The sequence below is a fragment of the Rhinolophus ferrumequinum genome, chromosome 12 (genome assembly GCF_004115265.2).
Source record: "Rhinolophus ferrumequinum isolate MPI-CBG mRhiFer1 chromosome 12, mRhiFer1_v1.p, whole genome shotgun sequence".
Classification (NCBI taxonomy): Eukaryota; Metazoa; Chordata; class Mammalia; order Chiroptera; family Rhinolophidae; genus Rhinolophus; species Rhinolophus ferrumequinum.
This window is the reverse complement of record NC_046295.1, coordinates 65,631,314-65,653,783: the sequence shown is the minus strand read 5'-3', so window position 1 is coordinate 65,653,783 and position 22,470 is coordinate 65,631,314. Positions and strand designations below refer to the sequence as shown.

Genomic DNA, 22,470 nt, shown 5'->3' with positions numbered 1-22,470 from the left:
TATGATATTCTCACCTACCTAGAAACCACAAAAAACTATTGGAACTAAGAAGATAATATTGTAAGTTATCTACTAACAAAGCAGCCATATAAAAACCAGTAGCTTTTCTATGTACTTGCATTAATTAGGCAAAATATATAATGAGGGAAACGATCCCATTTACAATTGCAGTCAAAAATATAAAGGACCTAGACATACCCTTCAAAATAAATGTCCAAAACTTATTGAGAAAACTACAAAACTTTACTGTGGGTCATATAAAGGAGCATGAATGAGTAAAGAGACAGACTACGTTACTGGCCAGAAAAACTAAGATTGTGAGAAATGTCCTTCCTACTCAATTCAATGCATAAATTTAATACAGTCACAAAGAAATTTTTACCTTGGAAAAAAATTATTCTAAAGTTCATCTAGTGGAATATGAGACTAATGAAAATTTTGAAAAGAGAATAATTGGGAGAGATGTTTACCAAATATTAAAGTATTTTAAAAGCAATGCTACCAAAACAGGGTGGGACTAGAACTACCAACTCTTTATTGGATCTTCTAGGGAGTTCCAATTTGGTGAAAAACTAGTCAGTATGCAGCTGAGTCTGTTGGGTCTGTGTCTGTACTGTAACCTATTTCATTTATCTGCCTGTCCATGCCTATGCCAGTTCCACCCTCTCTTACGTAGTTATTACAACTTTAAGTTGTAATAACTTAAATTATTATGTACATTTGGAAAGTATGACCTCAAATCTACCCATCTCTTGGTCACAGTACTACAGTGAATTCATTAATCCTTTTTTAAGCCTTAGAACCGTCCAGCCATGGATTAAGTGGGGCCCATGAAGCCATCCAGCCCAGGAGTAGCAAATGTGATCTAGACCACCACCACACTGCCTTCCGAGTGGCAGACATCACTAATTTATTTCTGCATCTCTTTCCCACTATGACCTATCCACGAAACCAATACTGCTGAAATTCATAATGAAACCCCTCGGACATCTCTAAAGTCCAATCCCTTCATTTTATGGGTGAATGTGTTTTTATCATCATGACAATTTTGCAAGGCAGAGCTGAAAAGCTCATTACCTCATATTCTAGACAACAATGTTTCCAAGTGGGAAAAATAACACCCCAAACTCAGCTGAGGCCTGATAAGAGACAGAGCCCTCAGTACTAGGTCTCTTTCATCCATCCAGTCCTACAGTCCTTCCACTCTCTCTGTCTTATACCCCAATGGACTTAGTGGGCCTACACAAAGGTTCCATCTTCTGTGCAAGAAAAAAAAATTCATATGGAATTAGCCAGCTAGTCCTTATGTAGGATTTACCATGTGTCAAAAACTGTTCTAATGCTTTTAATATTTACCCATCTAATTCTCAATCTACCCATTTTATAGATGAGGAAGATGGCGCCAAAGGAGGTTAAGAAATATGCCCAGTCACGTGATCTGAAAGGGGCGGATCTGGGCATTGCATCTGGTAGACTGGCTATGAAGTGCCCATCCTTAGCCATTCTGCTGTATGCTTATCTAAGCAGGAACGTAGTAACGGTTTTTCCTGGGGCCAGAGCACCACCGTGTGCCACAGCACTTAGTCCCGCACTGCACACTCCTGCCAGACCTCACATTAGACTTGTGTAAAATTACACTGTAATGAACAACTTCATATATACGCTATTTTTATATTTTTAAATCCACTCCTTTGGATATATGCCCAAAGAGGGATTCTTAGGTGAAAAGTAGACCTTAGTTTAACACATTTCCATACTAAACACACGGAGGGGGGCGGGGGAGAGGGGGAAAGGGGGAGAAAGGGAGAGACGGGGAAGAAGAGAGAGAGACAGACAGACAGACACACTTGTGGCTATTTCCTTCATAGGCATTCATTGGAAAGGAAATACTAAACTCCTCAAAAAATGACAAACTGTTTTGTTGACTCACTTTATATTATAAACAGGTTCATGTTCAATTATGAAAACTTAGAATATATATGCAAAAGACATTAACTGAATATTCTGGTGGGTCCCCATAAAGGATAATCACATTTTGGGCAGAATTTTGTGATTCATCAGCTTTCAAAGAATTAGATTTACAATAAAATATACTCAACACTAAAAATTCACTAAAGATAAGTTCATCCTTCTTTGATGACTCATGCTATTTCATTGGCCCAGAATGCTCTTCTCCGTCCCTTTCCTGCCACAGACCCATCTTTACACCCTCAAATTCTATCCTGTCCTTCAAAGCCAACCTCAAATGCCTCTTCCTCCAAGAAATTGCCCTGGGTTCCCTTCACCAGGATTCATCTTTCCCTTCACCAAACACCCCTGGCAACCAGTTTTAGAGCACTGAACACTTTCTACAGCACATGATAGATGCCCGTAAACATAATTCATATAGATTCAGCACCTTGGCACCTATCAAGAGTCACACCCATAGTTGGGCCAAATAATTTAATGGATGGTCAGGGGATGGAGAAATTCAGAAGGTGTTCAGAATCTCAAAAGAGGAAGGATTATCATCCAAAAATGGGTTATCAACATAAATGCAGACAAACAAGTTATCAGAGAATTCTTGCTAATAATGAGATTTAAAATATTACTGAAAAATTAATATTTGTATAAGTAACTAATGCAAAGAAGAACATGAAATGAACAGATATCATCTTGGAGAGGTGTGGAATTATGGAGTCTTTTCTTTTTTGCATATATAGTCTAGGTTTTCTCACTGAACATGAACTCCTTTCATGATAATAAAGTCAATGAAACATTTTTTTAAATAATTTACTGTATTTCTTTTCCAAAACAACAGAAGCTGCCAAAGCTGAGTACCAATAAATAACCCCAAACAAGCAAGACATATGGAAATGTGTTAAACTTATATGTACCAGGTAATCTCTCTTTGGGAATATATCCGAAGGGGATGGCTGTAAAATACCAGAATATTTTATATATGAAGATGTTCTTTCTTTACAGGGCAATTTTATAAAAGAAAGATTAGAACCAACCTAAATGTTAAATAAACTATGTTCACTCTCATCTGTGAATATTACACAGTTTTGAAAAATAATACTTAGGAAGACAAGGAAAATATGGGGGGGAAGGCGGGAGGCAGAACTCTAATACAGTATGAGTCAAATAATAAAAATGTGTTTACAGAATAACTAGAATACAATGCACCAAAATTTTAATAGTGACTGTAAGGGGGCTAGAATGTATTTAGCACAATCTTTTTATTTCCGAATTTTCTGATTTCTCTGTATTATCATTAGGTTACTTTAATTATTTAAAAATTAACTTACTAAAACAAATGTTACCATACATCTAACCGCAGCTGGGGAATAATCCATTTAATAATACCTGTTTCAAATAAGCCATGACTGTCGCTTCCCTTTCAATTCAACAAGCACATACTAGCACTACTCTGTGGTAGGCACGATGCAGGCAGAGGTATGTATGGTCCCTAAGGAAAGATACCTATGCGTCCATGAGACATAGCATGTTGTTAAAGGAAGTCCATAGGCTTTGAGTTTGGGCAGACCCAGGCTCCAACCTTCGCTCTGCCACTTCCCAGATGTGGTAAACGAAAGCACCAATTAGCTAGCTATGTTACCTACCTAACCTCAATGAACCTCAGTTTCCGTATCGACGGATAATGGCCCTGAGGCCAGTCTGAGTAACAAGGAGTCTGTCCGATGAAGGAGCCCACCAGAAAACTGCCCCAACTTGGTGAGCACCGCACATGGCAATTTATATGCTACTTTATACGCCTGTTCTCTTTTGCTGCGACGTTGGGATATGTTTTCCTGTGGCTTGCACTATCAACAACAAAGATGTTTTGTATGCCATACTGTGTAACATTTTGTAATAAATTGTTTATGTCATCAATGCCATTAGATTCTAATTTATCTATACTTAAATCTAATTGATGCCACTTAGCATGTTTTGAGTATTTTTTGCTAAAATTCAATATAATGGTAAATTTGTTACCATATAACAAAAGTTTAAAATAAAAATGTCATTTATGTACAAAGCAGCTCAAAATGTTATTAAATGCATAAAATAGTCAAAATATCAATTTTTGTTTTTTGTGGATTTTTGACACATTTTGGGGAAAAAAAACTTGAACTCAATTAATGCAATGAAAGAGTTAAGACATGATTCTAGTGTTAAAGTTTATGTTAAAGCGATCAAATTAAAACAGTGTTATACCTATACCCCCAGAGAACATAACAGAGTCTAGAAATAGACCTAAGTATATGGAAATTTAACCTAAGATGAAGATGGCATTTCAAGGAGTTAAAGATGGATCATTCAATTTTGGTGTCACAGCAAGTAGCTCAGCATTTGGAAAAAAAATAGAGCCTGATTCCTCTGTCCCTCCTCTAAAGCAAATACATTCCAGATAGAGGAACAACTTAAATATAGGGAAAATAAACCTATACAAAACAATAGATGAAATAAGAATGAATATTTACATAAATTCTTTGTTTTGTTCCCAGGTACTTAATATATAAACATTTCTATTATGAGTTCTCATACACATCTCACATGGTATACAGGCACAAGTATTTCCTGAGTGTACAGTAGAACCCCTTATCCGCAGTTTCAGTTTCAATTACGCACAGTCAACCACAGCAGAAAATATTAAATGGAAAATTCTAGAAATAAACAACTCATAAGTTTTAAACCGTGTGCCGTTCTAAGTATATAGCATGACGAGCTCTCCACAGTCTGACAGCATTCCGCTCCATCCTGGGAGCGGACAAAGGGATGACGTTGAATCATCCCTCTGTCCAGCATAGCCACGCTCTCTCTATACGCTAGCCGCCCGCCAGTCACTGAGTAGCCGTCTGTTATCATATCGACTGCTGTGGCATCTCAGTGCTTGTGTTCAAGTCACCCTTATATTTGTTCAAAATGGTCTCAAAGTGCAAGAGTAGTGATGCTGGCAATTTGGAGATGCCAAAGAGAAGCCGTAAAGAGCTTCCTTTAGGTGAAAAGTTTGCACGCATAGGAAAAAACATAGTTAGAGAGGGGTCTTGGGCATCCATTGGGGTGGGGTGGGGGGTCTTGGTATCCCCCACAAATAAAGGAGGACTCTGTATGTTCCTAGAAGACAAACTGTTGATTTGTTAGGTTACATAAATGTTTAACTTCTGTTTTTACCATCTTAACCATTTTAAGTGTATGGTTTGGTAGTGCAAAGTACATTCCCAGTGTTGTGCAACACATCTCTAGAACTTTCTCATCTAGCAAAACTGAAACGTTATACCCACCGAACAACATCTTCCCATTTCCCCATTCCCGTCAACCACCATTCTACTTTCTGTTTCTGTGAGTCAAACTACTCTAGGTACCTCGTAGGAGGGGAATCATGCAGCATTTGTTTTTCTGTGACTGGCTTAATTTGACTTAGCACAATGTCCTCAGGTTTTTCCATATTGTAGCATGTAACAGGATTTCCTTCTTTTTTTAAGGCTGAATAATATTCCATTTTATGTATTACCACAATTTATCCATTCATTCATTAATGGACAGTTACTTCCATCTCCTGGCTATTGTGAATAATGCTGCAATGAATGTGAGTGTACAAATATCTTTTTGAGATCCTGCTTTAAATTCTTTTAGGTATATACCCAGAAGTAGGAATGCCAGATCATATGGTAAGTCTATTTTTAATTTTTTGAGGGACTGCCATACTGTTTTCCACAACAGCTGCTCCAACAGTACATACACAAGGGTTCTAACTTCTCCACATCCTCACCAACACTTACTTTGTTTTTTTTGATAGTGGTCACCTTAATGGGTGAGGTGATAACTCATCGTGGTTTCAAATTGCATTTCTCTAATAATTAGTGATGTTGAGCATCTTTCATGTGCTTGTTGGTCATCTGTACAGAGAAATATCTATTCAAGTATTTTGCCCACGTTTTTTAATCAGCTTATTTTGCTATGTATTGTTGAGTTGCGGGATTTCTTTATATATTCTGGAAATGAACCCATTATCAGTTATATGATTTGCAAACATTTTCTCCAATTCTGTAGGCTGCCTTTTCCCTATAAATTCTTAATGTGGAGAAATCTTTTTAAGACTGACACTAAAAAAAAACTATAAACAGAACCCAAAACACAAAAATGTACACCTTTCATTTCACCACCACCACCACTAAATAACATTAACAAGGTTAAAAAAAATAAGTCTAGGGGGGAAATAGTTGGGACCTAAATAACAAAGAGTCAGTATCTCTAAAATCCAAAGAGCTTTTTAAAAATAATAATAAAGGAAAAGACAAATACCCCAAGAGAAAAATGGGCAAAATGCTTGAACAGGCAATTCACAAAAGAAGAAATGTAAATGGCTAATAAAAATATACCAACAGATATCTGACCTCATTAATTTGACCATCCAGGACATCAAAGATTAAAAACACTGGCAATACAAGGTAATGACTACAACGTGTAAAATGGGCACTGGCAATCTCCTAGTAGAAATGTAACCTATACCACCTGTGGAACGTGAATACGCCGTAATTCAGCACTCAGCCTTCCAGAGAGTGATGCTAAGGAGATTAGCATACAAGTGAGAAATGTCACATGTAAAAAGATTAGAAATAACCAAAGCCCAGTAGGGTACTGAATTTTGGAGCATATATACAATAGAAATACAATATAGTTCATAACGTGATAATAAAGGTCTCCATTTACTGATAAAGATATCCATGAATTTAAAAAGAAAAAAAGTTACAGACGAGCACATAGAATATAATCCCATTTGTATTAAACCGTAACCATATATATTTAAGTATGCAGAGAGGTAAGTTGAATAAATAATGTTCATGAACATGTAAACAGTGCTTATCTCTTAGTGGTAGGATTTGGGTATTTTTTTTTAGAGGATAATCATATTCTTCTGTACTGCTTTAAAGTTTTTGTAATGAACGTATTATTTTTATAATCAGAAGAAAAAAAAAAGAACTGATTTCCACTCTGAAAAAAAAAAAATAGGCATGGAGAACTAACTCTTGGACAGCCATTTCACACTCAGAAACCAGTATGGAGACAGACTGAGACAGTGTGGTCAGCAGTCCTGAGTTGCAGTTCTGGCTCTGACACTAATTAACTGAATGACCATGGGCAGTTATTTAGCTTTTTTGTGCCCTGGATTTCTCACCTGCAAAACAGAAATAATGACGTACGTTATGCAATTATTTTGAGGATAAAGAGACTAATACTGAGTAGGTTCTTAATAAATATTAGTCTCATTCTCCCACTTGAGCTCATTATTAAAAGCACTGAACTATACCTGGCACTTACTAGGTACGCAAAGTGTGTCAGGTGATTGAATGGGATAGATGAGTGGGATGGACGGACGAACAGTCATATGGAAGGACAGATATCTAAAGGATGCAAAGATGAAATGGGTGGATGGGTAGAGAAAAGGCTGGATAGGTGAATAGCTAGACAAACTGACTGATGGGTAGACAGATGGCATGGCAGCCTGTATTTTCCAAATTTGACTACATCAATATATATCCCATCTCACGTGTTCAGTGGGATACTGACACAACTCCATAGAGAGCTGGGGCACATCATTGCAACTGCCTCAACCAACAGACTGAGATGAAAGTTATGCTGCATTACTTCTAACACTAAGTCATGCTTGACTCTGTCTCTCTTAAAGAATATGCATTTCGGAGCCTAAAGACTCAATATAAAAGTTAGGCCATATATTAAGCCTCTGTACTGGAGAGACCACACGGAGATGACAGATAGATTAGATAGACAGATCTCCAGCTCTTCAAGTCTCCCAAGCCCTGGCACCGAATATGAGAGTCGAGAAGACTTTGAAGATGACCCCAGCCCCAGCCACTATAGGACCTCAACTAGAGAGAGACCCTAAACCAGATCAACCAAACGAGCTATTCCCAAATTCCTGACCCACTGACACCATGAGAGACAATAAATAATTACTGTTGTCTTGAGCCACTAAGTTTTGGGGTGATCTGTCACACACAGCAATAGATAACCTAACACAGATGGTGAGATGAGAATATGTGGGTGGGAAGACGGAATGATGCTGAATGGATGACGTCTCTGTGAGGAGCCCTGGAAATCTGCAACATCTGGCGCTAATGTCAAGCCTTGTACACCTCTTGTCTCTTCCAATCGCCTCCTGCTACCTTCCTATTCCAAAGCCTTTCTCACCTTAGCTGTTCATACCTAGTATCTCTAAAAGCTGGCCCTCCAAGCTCCAACTCTCTGATTAATTGCCCTCCTGCCCCTGAACAAACTAATAGCACATGCTTTCTTTTTCTTTTGTTTTAAGCTTTTATTGGGGAAGGGGAACAGGACTTTATTGGGGAACAGTGTGTACTTCCAGGACTTTTTTCCAGGTCAAGTTGTTGTCCTTTCAGTCTTAGTTGTGGAGGGTGCAGCTCAGCTCCAGGTCCAGTTGCCGTTTTCTAGTTGCAGGGGGCGCAGCCCACCATCCCTTGTGGGAGTCGAAACCGGCAACTTTGTGGTTGAGAAGGTGCGCTCCAACCAACTGAGCCATCCAGGAGCTCAGCAGCAGCTCAGCTCAAGGTACCATGTTCAATCTTAGTTGCAGGGGGTGGAGCCCACCATCCCTTGCGGGACTCAAAGAGTCAAACTGGCAACCTTGTGGTTGAGAGCCCACTGACCCATGTGGGAATCGAACCAGCAGCCTTCGGAGTTAGGAGCATGGAGCTCTAACCGCCTGAGCCACGGGGCCGGCCCCTAGCATATGCTTTCTGAGACCATGTAGTCCAAGACCTTGTTCTCTAGTAGGAGAAACTGAGGCCCAACGAGGGAAAAGAAATTACTCCAGACCATGATTGAGTCAGAAGCAGGCTGACACTAGAGACCAGGGCTATTTCTCCTCCAATAGCCTGTGGGCTCCAGGTATCCCCGAGTTTGAGTCCTGCCTCCACCACTCACTGCCCATGACGATAGTCCCACCAGGGCAGCAGGCACCGATGCAGGCCCTGGCGGGGCCGTGCCAGAGCTCTTGGCTCCAAATATACCTTACATCTGTCTGGGCATAAATTTGCATTCTAAATCCAGGAGGTCCTGATTCCAAGTATGTCAAATGTAATTAATTACAGCAAACCTTCTGCAACTGTTTTCAAACGTGGTATTAAAGGCTCTGGTGCGCATGAAACACACAACCCACTGGTCTGCAGAGGCAAACCGGGAGCTAGGGAATGGGAGCCCGGGAGCCTGGACCCAGGCCCCACGGAGTGGGGTGGGCAACTTCCCAAGACACCATGGTTCAGTACAACCCCATGAAGGCATGGGCAGAGCATCTAAAGGACCCGGGTTCAAATCCCAACTTAATTACCAACTCCACACCTTGGGTAAGTTATTTCACCTTCCTCAACTGTAAAACAGGAATGGGAAGACTCCACACCTCAAAGGGCTGTGGCAAGCCTGATTTTTGGTGACCATCTAAACTTGAAGCCACTTACCAGCTGTGTAGTCTTGGGCAATTCCTTTCACCTGTAAATCTCAATTCCCTATTTAAAAAAAAAAAAAATCCCTACTCTCCAGAGTGATTGTATTAAATGAGATAATAGATGTTAAATGGTTAGCCCAGTGCCTGGCATATAATAAGCACTTGGCAAATGGGTAATAATTAGAGTTCAAGGCAGAAAAATTCTATTTGGCAGAAATCAAGTGCGATAAATAACGCTGAACTTCAGCCTTTTGACAGAAACAGTTCCTGATTAAAAAACAAAAATTTGTAAGGTTGAATTTCCAACACATAGCTCAAACTCCTTTCAAAACACTAACAACAGGAGAACTGAGCTGGAAAGTTAAAAGACCTGGGTTCGAGTCAACTTCGCTGCTCCCCCTGGGGCTCGTCACCCCTCTCCAGTCTCTGTACCAGGCTGGAGGTCAGGGTTGCTACATGACCTCCCCATGCTGCCAGCTCTGTCCACTATGGCAATACGCCCTCTGGGTCTTCTAGAAGCCTTGCTTCCCAAATCATTACAGAGAACAGACACGACTTAGCAAGAGAATGGCTTCTAGGTCCCCAGGGCCCCAAATCAATAGCTTCTAATTGTGACCTGGGTTTCTATGCCCACACCAGCCCTGCACTCTCATTCAGAAAGACCCCAGTTAAAACCCAAAGACTTTGGGAAAAATAGACTTCAGAATTTTTTGGCAAGCAGAGAAATCTTTCAGTTTTTGCCTGCCTTGTTAGATTTATTTTTTCTTTCCTTCGTAAGTGTTTAATTAATGTTTAGGGAGATGAATAAGCAAAGTGTGAAACAGCTTAATTTTTCCCGTTGAATTACTAATCTCAATCTCTCTCTCTCCCCGCTCCTCCCCCCGGCTCCCTCTGTCTCTTTCTGTGTGTGTGTCTCATAAATTCCTATTACCTCTCCATTTTAAGCACATGGTTATGCTGATGCCTACACCATTACGTCACCGGCCCTTCTCAATCCCAAACTCTTGAGTCTTGCGGTCTGTCCAGTTACCTGACAGAACTGCTGTGCTCTCTGAGCAAGCCACTCCACCTCTCTGAGGGGGAACAGGTTGGCTTAGATCCACACTGTCCAACAGAAACAACACAAGCCACATTAGGTAATTTCAAATGTCTAGTAGCCACACTGTTAAAAAAAAAAATTTTAAATAAGTGAAATTAATTTTAATAATGTATCTTATCTAACCCAATATATTAAATGTTATCATTTCAACTTATAAACATATTAAAAATTACTACTGAAATCTTTTACAGTCTTTTTTTCCTACTAAGTCTGTAAACACCAGTGTGGATTTTCCACTTACAGTGCCTCTCCATTCAGGCTGGCCACAGTTCAGCTGCTCAACAGCCACATGAGGGTAGTGGTTACCAATGCATATTGGCTGACACAAGTTTAGATAATCTCTATTTACCTTTTTTAGCTCTAGACTCCTCTGATTCAAAACGACTAGTCTCACAACAAATTCCACCTCAAGCTAGTAGCACCCCAGGGAAGTTTCTCTTCCCTGGGGCTTCATTACAGGCCAGTTTCAGTTTTATTTCAGATCAGTTTCACTTTCTGCTTTTCCAGCATACACCCACATAAACACACTTAAATTTTTATTGTTATTTTTCCCAGTTGATGAAATTAAAAAAAAAAAAAAATCTCCAGCATCCAATAATGTCTTCATCTCTTCTCTCTGGGTATTCCAAGTGCCCTGGCTATGTCCACTTGGCTTGCAAAACTCTAAGCCCAAAATAAAACAAACAGCAAATTCTCTGCAAAATATCACCAGAAGAAAATTCCCATCCTAAGTCTCTACAGTAATGTTGGGGCTGGTGAGGATTTGTCTGGCAGAGGCTCAAAGCTGACAGGTAGAACGGATCGGCCCTCAGGCATGCTATCTTGGACAATAACGGTATCCAGTAAATTGGCCAAAACAGCAACTGACTTTGAATGTTACCAGCAAGCCAGGGGCTGGCCAAGGGACACTAGGGCCTCCTTCGCTTTGCATTTCCACCCATGGGAAAGAGATTAGGTTTCTTTTCTTCCTGGGCACCCCCCACACACCCACAACCCAGGACCAGGGCTGGCCTCTGGGAATCAAAACTTCCATCCCTGACACAGAGCTCACTTCATTAAAAAGTGGTTTTCCTATGTGTCCTATGGCAGACTGGGAAGCCGAGCACCACCTGACTCCATTTATTCTCTTATATATGAAGCCTCCTTCTGCTTTGTCAGCCAAAATATTTACATCACTTTTCTGTCGACTCAATACCATCTTCACCTCGGCCTCCGTCCTTTCCTTTTTAAGCAAAGAAAGGAACTGTCGTCAACATGTTTCTCCAGTCCTTCGCTGTTTATGAAGCACTTCTGAGTCCTTTACGTGATGCTTGCAGGAAGCCCGTGAGGGGTATAGGAGTGGACTGTTCTCCTGCTTAATGGATAAACAGAGGCTATGTCAGTGGGCCCAGATGCAGTACCTCCCAGAGCTAGGCAGGTCACATACATGATTGAAATGGCAGGAGAGTGGGAATTGACTCAAACAGGAAAGCACATACCGTACCAGAGGCCTAAAAATTCCAAACTTTTTGAACCTTTGACTGGCAAGTAAAATAAAATGAAATAAAACAAGAGACCAATTCACCTTGTGGGTACCCACCTGTGACTCTGGGTTTACACAATTTACCCAACAGGGCACTAATAATTAGTGATTAGTGCTAGTTATAAAAATTAACACGTATTTAAAAAGTAACACATATGTAGGGCCTCAATTTAAAAAGCATGTTCCACTATGTTATTCCAGTCCTGTGAAGGATTTCCATCCCATTTCCCAGATGTAGACGTGAGGATTCTGAAAGACTGGGACACTCATCTGTGGTCACACAGTGTGTAAACAGCAAACTGGTCGCACACCCAGGTCAGCATCCAGGAACCCCAGGGCCTGCCTTGCCCCTCTGCCATGTCATCTGTACTATCAGAGAGAGAGAGGGACACCACCCGGCCCAGTGGCCCAGCCACCAGCATCTCCCCTTTGAAACCTGAACACGCTAGAATCAGAGAAGCAGGACGTCCAGCCCTGCTTTGATGACAACCCCGAGGGTATCTAATTATAACAGGGAAGGGAGGAGTCAGGAGCCTCTATTTCTCAAGACCAAACTAACTTTAATTCCTCCTGACACACTGTATGTGCAAATAGTAGGAAAAACATTGGTTGAGGAGTTAAGAAATCTGAGGCTTGAAGTTCCGCCTCTGCCTATTGAGTTAGGTGTTGGACATGTAGCTCCACCTCACTTGAGAGAAAGAGAGGCACTCCATCAAGGATGACAAATCGGCTTCATGTCCCATGCTAAACCCAACTGACTGGTAGCATCAAACTAAGGACGACTCTGAGGCCACTGGCCAGACTCAATGGAAAAGACTGGCATGATCCATTAGCAATGTCTGCCACAGGACTGGAAATGGGGCGTGGTGGCGTGTACGTTACTTATTTACTATCCCGGGACTAGATGATGTACAAATAGCATACTGTAAGTGAAAAACACTTTGCCCTTTACAAAGCCTTTTTTATCACACCTCTCACAACTTTTTATAAGAACCCTGTGCCACACGTATCATCCTCATCTTCATCTTCATCTTCATCATCAATATCCCCACTTTACAGATAAAGAAAACAAAGTGCAGAGAAATGAAGTACTTTGGCAAAGATCACAAAATGATTAAGTAGTAGAGCAGAGAGGAGAGCCAAGCCTTGTCCCTCAAACTTCAATCTATTCATTCTATCCTTGGAAATGTCGAACTGGTGTTCTGCCATTGGCAGGACAGCTCATCCATGTGGCTGTACAGAAGGACCACTGTTCACCAGGCTTCACTTCCCTCCCGCTGGCTAATTACGCCTTTTAGAGAAGCAAAGTTATGAAAGGAAAGGTGTGCTAACTCAGAGCTCCAGAAGCTTCTTCCCAAGGTGAAGTCCTACCTCACTGCACAGGTGGAGAAGTCAAGCATAACTGGGAATCCCTAATGTCACAATCCACCCCACCAGGAATATGACATTCTATTCCTCAATTCCAAGATGCTCTAGACTGTTAAGATACACCATTGATTTTGTAAGTGCTTTTTGAGAGGAAAAAAATAAGAGGGAGAAACTGTGCTAACAGAGCACATCTATTGTAACCCATATCCCAATTTCAGAAATATGAAAATGTGGGAACGTGACATTGAGGAAATACGGTCTACCTCAAACTGGGATACTGAGATGGACCATACATAAAAGTGTTAAAAATGGCAGTGTTTTATAAAACTTACAGAAAAAAGATTAAGCAAATAAACAGAATAGTCTCTTTTTTCCCATATACAGTGGTACCTTGGTTTTTTAACGTAATCCGTTCCCGAAGACCGTTCGAGTTCTGAAACGTTAGAAAACCAAGGCACGGTTTCCCCAAAGAAAGTAATGCAAAATGGATTAATCCGTTCCAGACCTTTAAAATCAACCCCTAAAACTGCAAATTCAGTATGAATTTTACTATTTAATGATACCATAGATCCATAAAATTTATGGCGTTCGTAAACCAAAATGTTCGTCAACGGAGACATTCGAAAACTGAGGTACCTCTGTACTTTCCTCGACTCTTTGGCGTCTGCAAACCAGAATCCAACCAAAGATGGGGTCTGGTTGGACAGCAAATCACACATTTAGTTACTTCATATTTAAGGGGCCCATGTGTCCCAGTGTTCTGCAAACAGCCCCCTGATGTCCAGTTCCGGGCCTGTGGCCAAGCAGACCAGCACCTAGAGCAAACACAGGGTAATGTCGAGCCCCTTCCATCCTGAGGCTTCCCCATTTCCACCTACTCAGAAATGCTGAGTCCCATTCACCATACCTGCATCAGCCGCCCGGATGATGGCCCTAGATGACCCCTCTACCCCCCAGCCATTTTAAAGAAATAATTTATACAACAGCGTGAAGGGGTTGGGAACTTTTTAAAACTTCCCCAAGACATGTAAAGTCAAAGAAGCATTATCCCCAGCCAAGGAGCCCCTTCTGCTTTGTCATCCCAATGGGGAGCATGGCTTCAGAGCCAGCTCTAAGAAAATGAGCTTATGGCTCCCTAATCAAACACTGGTTTTGACCAAACAGCCAAACCCAAAGTAGTCACCTACTCTTCACTAGACTCAAATCCGAGTGATCTGAGCTATTTCCAAAAATCCAATTAACTTATCAAATATGTATTGAGCTGCTGTTCTGTGCCAGACCCTAAAATGAACAGCCCATGATCTGTACCCTCAAGGACCTCACAAGCTGGCTGGAGAAACAGAGATGCAACCAACCAACTCTCATCTGTGGGTCCACAGCACTTGGGAAGTACTGCAGGGTGGGCAGAGCTGAACTCTACCTGGGGACACTCCTCAGAAGAGGACGTGCTGGTGGTCTCGAGGGGGTCTGATTTCTCATAGAGCAGAGACGAATGAGGGAAAGGGCGCGAGAGACAGGAGGCCCAGTGTGAGCAGAAGCTCAAAGGTACACAGTTTATCGGGATTAAGATTTATCGCTTTTAAACACTGTGCCACAGGCTTTGAAACAAATCCAGAACTATTTGGAGGAGTTAGAGCATCCCTGGAATGAAAGCACTGAGAAGAACACTGTTGACAAGTCAGACGTGTAAGACGCAGGAGATGTCTCACCCTGGTCTGTCTTAAAGCAACCAAAAAAAATGTACCTTTTCTGTTGTTACCTAACTCTGCCTATTCAAGGTAAGCCGCCAAGTTTCTAGAACTACCAAAGCTGTTGTTGTTGGGGCTCAATCTTCCAAAATGGAGACCTACTAGCCACTGGGTCAAGAGAACTAACAAGTGTTGACCACCTTCCAAGGATCACTTTCTAAGGACTGGCTGGGTGTTTGCACATCTGCTACTTCATTTAACCGTAAAACAAACCTTCCAGGTCAAGACTATGACACCCCACGCCCACCCCGTTTTTCCAGATGCAGAAGCTGTGGTTCCAAAACCAGAAGTTAACTTTCCCAAAGTAATACAAAGCTAAACGTGACATGAGGTTGGATTTCAAACTCCGGTCTGGTTGACCTCAAATCCAGCTTTCCATTTCACCCACTGGGTAGATGTCAGAAAATTGCTATGCTTCTAACCTAAGTCCTACCCTGGGGGAATTTCCTGGTGATTCCATGTTCAGGTCAGAAACGATTTCACCAACTGACCATCTTTGCCCCCTCTCGTCCCTCCCCTTAGATGCCAACCCTAACCCTACCCACCTGTTGTCTTCTTACATCTTCATACTTTCAGGCATGCTTTATTTCAAACCCACCTCCTACAACTAAGTGCCTCCGCACTTGTATTTTTCAACTTCAGTGGCACACATACTGGAGTTTCTAGCCATCATTTGTCATTTTCAACTACAGCACTCTGGCATAATCCTGGCAGAAGACTGCTTTGGGACAAATAAAAGGGAGGTATGGACCACGTTAGCCAGAGAGGCTAAATGGATGGAACTCTTCACCACTATCGGCTAGAATGCCTCCGAGCAGATAGGGCTCAGGAAGGATGCCGCACCAACAAAACCGAGAACTTTAAAAGATGGGTCGCTAAACTTCTGAGGCCACCCAGTAACAACAACTAACAGAACACTGGTCTGGCCCTGTGCTGTCCGATACAGAAGCCACTAGCCATACGTGGCTACTGAGCACATGAAGTGTGGCTAATCAGAAAGGACTTACCCTCCAAAGAAAGAATGTAAAATATCACATCAATAATTTTTATATTAATGACATACTGAAATGATAATATTGTGGATATATTGGGTTAAATAAACTATATTATTAAAATTAATTTCATCTGTTTCTTTTTACTTTTTTTAAAAGCATTACTAGAAAATTGAAAATTACATGTGGTTCACATTTGTGGCCCAAATTATATTTCTATTGGACAGCACTGGTCTGACACATTTAAAAGATGAAGAGACCAACACAGCAATTCTGGAGTGTTTAGGAAGTGCATACACACAAAAAATATAGACACTTACACAGAGTCTAATTAAATTTTAAATACAGCATAAACATGAACTCTCTAACTGCAGAAAAACTCCTCTGGCAATTTGAAGTAAAAGTGAGAAATAAAAGTAACTGACAGCTCTCCCTCCCACCAAGACAGGGATTCAGTGTTACTTGAAATCTCCTTTCCAGCACTAAAACCTGGCAAAGATGTGGCCTTCCCTCTAACACCTGTCCTGTACGTCTCATCCAAGGGCAACAAACTGGGGTAGGAGCCTAACCACGACACAGCTAAAGCTTCTTCACAGGTGGCCCTTAAGGCAGGCTCAACCAGGGGACAAACATGTGGCACAGGACACCTACTCCACAGGGTTCCCGTAAAAGTCAACTAGGATAATAAGTGAGAAAATAAAGTAGAAGCAGTAAAGTGTACTTGCAGCATCATTGTGGATCATCTAGTCCAGTACCTCTGAAACTCTTTAACCATGATTCACAGTAGGAATTCCATTTCTTATCATGCACATACATTAGCAAATATAAATGAAAGTTTCATGAGACAACACTTACCTGCAATGCTGTGTTATGCCTCTGCTGTTTTGTGTTCCCCTGTATTCTATTCTATTCTTTTTTTAATTCTGATTGTCATCCACTAAATTGATTTTACAACCCACTAATGGGTCATGACACAGCCTAGCCTGGCTTTGGTAAATAAGAGGCACAACCGCCATTCTGTGACTGACACTACTATTTGACCACTGCATCCCTCTCTCCAGAATATGGGTATATGGATGTGGCCTCAGAATCCTTCTCAACACAATGATCCAGGCAGCAACAGCCAATCACCTAGAGTCAGAATCAGGGATGAAACCTATTTATTATTATCCCTGTTCTGATTGAAAGCTCTCATTTCACAAACGCAAAAACTGAATCTCCGAAGGAAAAAGTGATTTGTCCAAGGTCATACTGCAAGACTGTGGCAAAGCTAGGATTCCTGGGTACCCACAAATCTACATCACTTTACATCAGTAAGGAGGAGACACAAGTGAGACAAAACATTACAAAAACATGGGGGAAATTCAAAATTTCACCACGACCACGAAAAGTCAGCCTATACACCCAGTGGAACACAGCAAGGAAGCTCTTATCACCCCACCAAGAAGACATGAGGATTCTGAGGTCACAGGAAGCAGCATGCCAAGAGCTGGGTCAAAGGTGGAGGGGGGAATTGTATCTGACAATGGAGGAGTTTTAAGCTCTGTCTCTGAAATGAAACAAACCATTAGCTGTTTATTTTCTAGGACCAGGGAGAGGTCAGCCTTCCACTGACCAGCCATCTTTGTTGCTTTCCTTCTGCAAAAGCAAGAGGCCTTGTTCAAGTTCACCTCTGTGCAGGGCTAAAGTATAAGCAAACCCTTTTTCCTTGCTTGGTCCAAAGTCAAGCTATAAAGCAGGCCCTTGAAATTTCAAACCTTATTAGAAAAAAAAAACTCCTTAGGCAGAAAAGCAAAACATTAAGTAATAAGAGTCTCCACTGTGAAACTGAGTATAAATGATCTTTCACCAAAATAACTCAGCCCATCATCAAATTACCACCCCTCAAGTCCAATTTGCCAGATTTTTTGCCCAATATTATAAGAGAGTGTGGTGAGCAGACACAGGCTAATAAAAATTAGCTCGTATATCCATTTCTGGTCACACTTCCATCTAAAATAGTAGGTGAGAGAGGCAAGGCCCAGGTCAGATCTCAATCCTGAGAGACGCCAATAGAAACAAAAGAAAACTGACCCCACCCCCAACAGTACCATCATGCACCTCTATTTCCTTTACAACAAACATGATCAGAATAAACAATTTTTTTTTTTAATGGAAAAACAGGTCTACAAAACAGAAATGATTTTCAATTTCTAGCCAGGGGTTCCCTTTAAAACATAGACAACACAACAAAATTTCAGAATAGAATGAAGGAATCTGAGTTGTGTGTCAGAAGAGCCAGGACACACAAAGGAACGTGCTGCAATATTTTTATTCCTTGCACCAGAAATAACCTGTTATCTACAATCCTGACTTTTTCTCAGATGCCTGGTAGGAGTGCCCACCTACCCCCTCCCCAGCCGAGGGCACAGCTCTCCTTCATCTCTTGCTAAACTCAAGCCTACTGTCTCATGAGGCCTCCAGAGCCCTTGGAAATTATAAATTCTTTGACCGTCCTAGGCATCGGCCTAAATAATTCAACAGGAAAAAAATTTTCTTAATTATGCTACTTAAAAAAAAAAAGCTCATTCCAAATATGTCAGAATGTGGCCAGTCAGCCCTGAAGGATTTTGTTACTAAAAAAATAAAATCTCCCAAATGCAATGGCGATTGATGGGAAATGTCGAACCTCTGCCACTGTCAAAGATATTTCACAAAATTCGTATCCCCTTAGAAATCTGAATTTCCACAAAATGGGGTTGGAAATCCATGGACTGGGGCCACCATTTCTTCCAAGACCAGCTGGTGGATGGTGAAAGGGGCACGGGGTTTCCAGTCCTAGACCTGTATGACCCCATGAGCTCCCCACCCATGCTGCCACCAAGATCCCCCCACCCACCCTGGCAAATGCTAACAATATTCCCCCCTTTTGGACAGAAAAATTAGAACTTTTTTTGTTTTTTTTTTTTGGTTCAAAATCCCCAGCAAATTCAATCAGATAGTAATTCATCACAAATAACCCTTCAACTTTGGGTATTAAATTTTATTTCATCTGTTAAATTTTAATTCAGTTCAATATTAGTCTTTGGGAAAATTTTTTTTTTTTTTTTTTTTTTTTTTTGTTTCACCTTCATTTGATTCATTTTAAGGCCAAAAAGAACATCAAATGCTGTTTACACATGTGCTTTCATGTTCCAAAGGCAAGTATCTTTGGGTTTGGCTTTTGTTTGTATTTTGATTTTTTTTTCTTCAAAAAAAAAAAATTAAATTTTGATGCTAGAATCAGCTGAATTGGTGTTTTACCCCATTTTTTCAGCAAAGTAAGTGTTCCACTAGGGAAGATGAATAAGAATTGGAATTTTCATCTCCTCTCTGTCCTTCCCTTTTTATCTTTCCTTCTTAAGTCAGTAAAATTTTGTTCTTTTCAAACATAGACCCCCCCCAAAAAAAAAATGATAAAGGCTAATGGATTTTCTTCCCCTTTTAAAGTAATCAAATTTGTGAAAAATACCAAACGTTAATGAACTACTAACCCTACATCACAATCAAAGAGGCCTGTAACCAATCTAGATTTTTTTTAATAATAAATTTTTTAAATTGGAAGAGTGAGCAAGCACAGAGAAGGGCAAATTTTCTTCCTCCAAGGATTCCTCAACCCTTGTCTTTATCAACTGATTCAGTTGCATGTCATAAAAAATGAGCTTCTGTGAATCCACTGTTAGTTTTTTCATAATAATGTTAATTATGCATATCTTATTTTAATGGCGGTCTCTCCTACAAATCTGTGGGCTACTCAGTTTGTATAATGTAATGAATTTACATTTTTTTTCCACTGAGTATTTCTCAAAAAACGGTTCCTGACATTTTCTGAATAAAACAACAACAAAAAAAGAAATACCCAGACCTTTCAGAAAACAAATTCAGAAAACAGTCTTAATTATTCCATCAAAATAAAACAAAATAACACAAAACCCAACAAACACAGGCAAAAAAAGAGAGGATTTCACTCTAACTTTTCCAGTTTGTTTTTCTTTAGAATCTTGGGATTTAAATGCAGTAAAATGTAAATGTAAAATTTAAAAAAAAAAAAAAAACCCTACAATTTCTGGGTGTGTCCAAAGCCAACATTTTAGGGTCTATTTTCTCTTTTAAATCCTTCCTTCCTGGAAATAGAAAAACTTAAATATTGCCAAATGTTGAAATTAGTCTTTTTTGCCCGCTGAGCTAAACAAGTTCCAAATTACAATGAAGTACAATTTCTAATTGCTTCATAAAGCCAATTCTCCCAGTTTTCCCAAAACTCAACAATTTCCCTCCTTTCCTCATTCCAATTAGTTTTTTTCTCAAACTAAAATTAGTTGAGCAGCCAAATTGACTTTGGTATTAGGAGGTTTTTTGCTTTCTCCCCTTCAAAAACTGAATTCATTCAAATTCCAGCTTAATTTTCATTTACATATTATCTGGATTTGGCTTCAGAAATAGAAATTGTCTCCATGCTCCTGGAAAGATCAAAGTGAAAATTTTCACCCCAAAAAGGAAAAGAATCCCTTTCCCCTCCACTGCCTTATGGTGCAAACTTTTGAAAAAATAAGAAATAAAAAATATTTCTTTTCAATTTTAATTTCTTTTTTTATTTACAAAATAGTATCCTCTAGGTGGCGTCGTTTTAATGGGAAAAAACTACCGTTTGAAGAAAAATTAGAAAAAAAAAAAATTGAGAAAGGGAAATATGGCCTAAAAAAAAAAGATTGTTGCAAAGATGGGGGGCCAGGGGGGAAAGACCTTCCCGGGGGTCATCTGGAACCCCGAGAGCAGAGAGGGTCAGGGGGAAATTGCAAATTTGGGGGGGAGGGGGGAGAGCTGGAAGGGGTTGCATTTTTGCAAAATGTGAATTGTCCAAACTGAAATGGCTGCTCTGTTCTCTCACCGCTTTGTTTTCTGGGCTCCGGTCCGAGCCCGGGGACAGTGAGGGCGCTGAGTGGGGGGTCCGAAAAGACCCCCTTGTCTCCCCCACCCTCCTCGCACCCCGCGGCACCCGGGGGGGCTCTCCAGACGCCGACCCTCCCGTTTGTGCCCACAAAAAGCCCGCAAATGTGCCCAGGCACTTTGCATTTTGCAAATCTTGCAATGAAGTGGCGCAGTGCCCGGGGCCCCGGCCCCCCGGGGTCCCCCGCGCAGTGCATGCCCCTGGCCCCCCGTCGTACCTGCGGAGCCGCTGCGCCGCCCGGCTGGTTCATGGGTCCGTGCGGGAGGAGGCGGCCCCAGCGCGTCCTGCTCCTCCCGGGCCGGGCTGCTGGTGCGCGCACAATGCCGCCGCCGCCGCCGCCGCCGCCGCCGCCGCCGCTCCCTCCTCCGCCCGCCCCGCTCAGGCCGGGGGGGCGGGGGCGCTGGGGGCGCGCGGGGGGGGGCGCCCGGCCCTCGCCCCCACCCCCGGCCCGCACCGGCCGCCGCCGCCGCCGCCGCCGAGCCGCCCCTCGCGGGGCCGCCGCCGCCCCCCGTCGCCCTGCCCGCCCCCCGGCCGGCCTCGCCGCGCGGCCCGCGAGCTCCGGGCCTCGGCCTCGGCCTCCGAGCCGCCGGCCTCCGCGCCGCACACAAAGCTGGCCGGCCCGGGGCGCGCCGCTCCCGCCCGCCCGCCAGCCCCCGGGCCGCGGCGCACCCGCCCCCCAAACTTTCCCGGGCCGCGCCCTGTCCGCCCCGCGCCCCCCGTGCCCGCCCCCCCGCGCCCTTCTGCTCTCCTCCAGTTCTCCAGCCCCTCGGAAAGGTCATTTTCAGGTTGGGGGAAAAAAGTTTGGGGAGCTGCCTCTTAGCGGAACACAAGGGGTTAATGGGAACTCTTGCCCCCCACACACCCACCCCCAAAAAAATCAAATTGAATTTTTAAAGTTTGAAGAGTTGGCCTTATGGAAGAATCGAAAGGTTGGATGAAGATATTCCTATTGGCCCTTCCACACCTCCATAAAAATCGAATGGAATCTAAAAATATAAGTTTGAAGAACTGGCCCCATGTCAGAAGAGGGTTAGTTAAGGGGCCTCTTTCTAGCCCCCAATCAGATGGATTTTACAAGTAAATATTTGAGGAGCTGCTTTATACTTATGTGAAATGAGGGATGAACAGAGGATTTCTATTTACCAGTCAAAAAAATGTTTAAAGAACATTTATTTTAAAAATAAAAGTTTGAAGAAATGGCCCTATGTAAGACAAGAGGGGTTACAAGTTAAGGGGAATTCCCCCCTGCCAGATCCCCCAATTAAGTTCATTTAAAAAAGAAAAACTTGAGAAACTGTTTCTATGTGAA

General features: G+C 41.9%; 1 protein-coding gene across 18 annotated transcripts in view; it reads right to left on the bottom strand.

The window, feature by feature from the left end:
* ZNF618 (zinc finger protein 618) overlaps nucleotides 1-21,493 on the bottom strand; it is a 167,117-nt gene extending 145,624 nt beyond the window's left edge. For all 18 annotated transcript variants that reach the window (XM_033123367.1, XM_033123370.1, XM_033123368.1 and 15 more), the window contains exon 1: nucleotides 21,379-21,493. In XM_033123367.1, coding sequence (XP_032979258.1) covers nucleotides 21,379-21,411 — 33 coding nt within the window. In that variant the 5' untranslated portion in view covers nucleotides 21,412-21,493. The remainder of the gene's footprint in view (nucleotides 1-21,378) is intronic.
* Nucleotides 21,494-22,470: the final 977 nt, after the last annotated feature.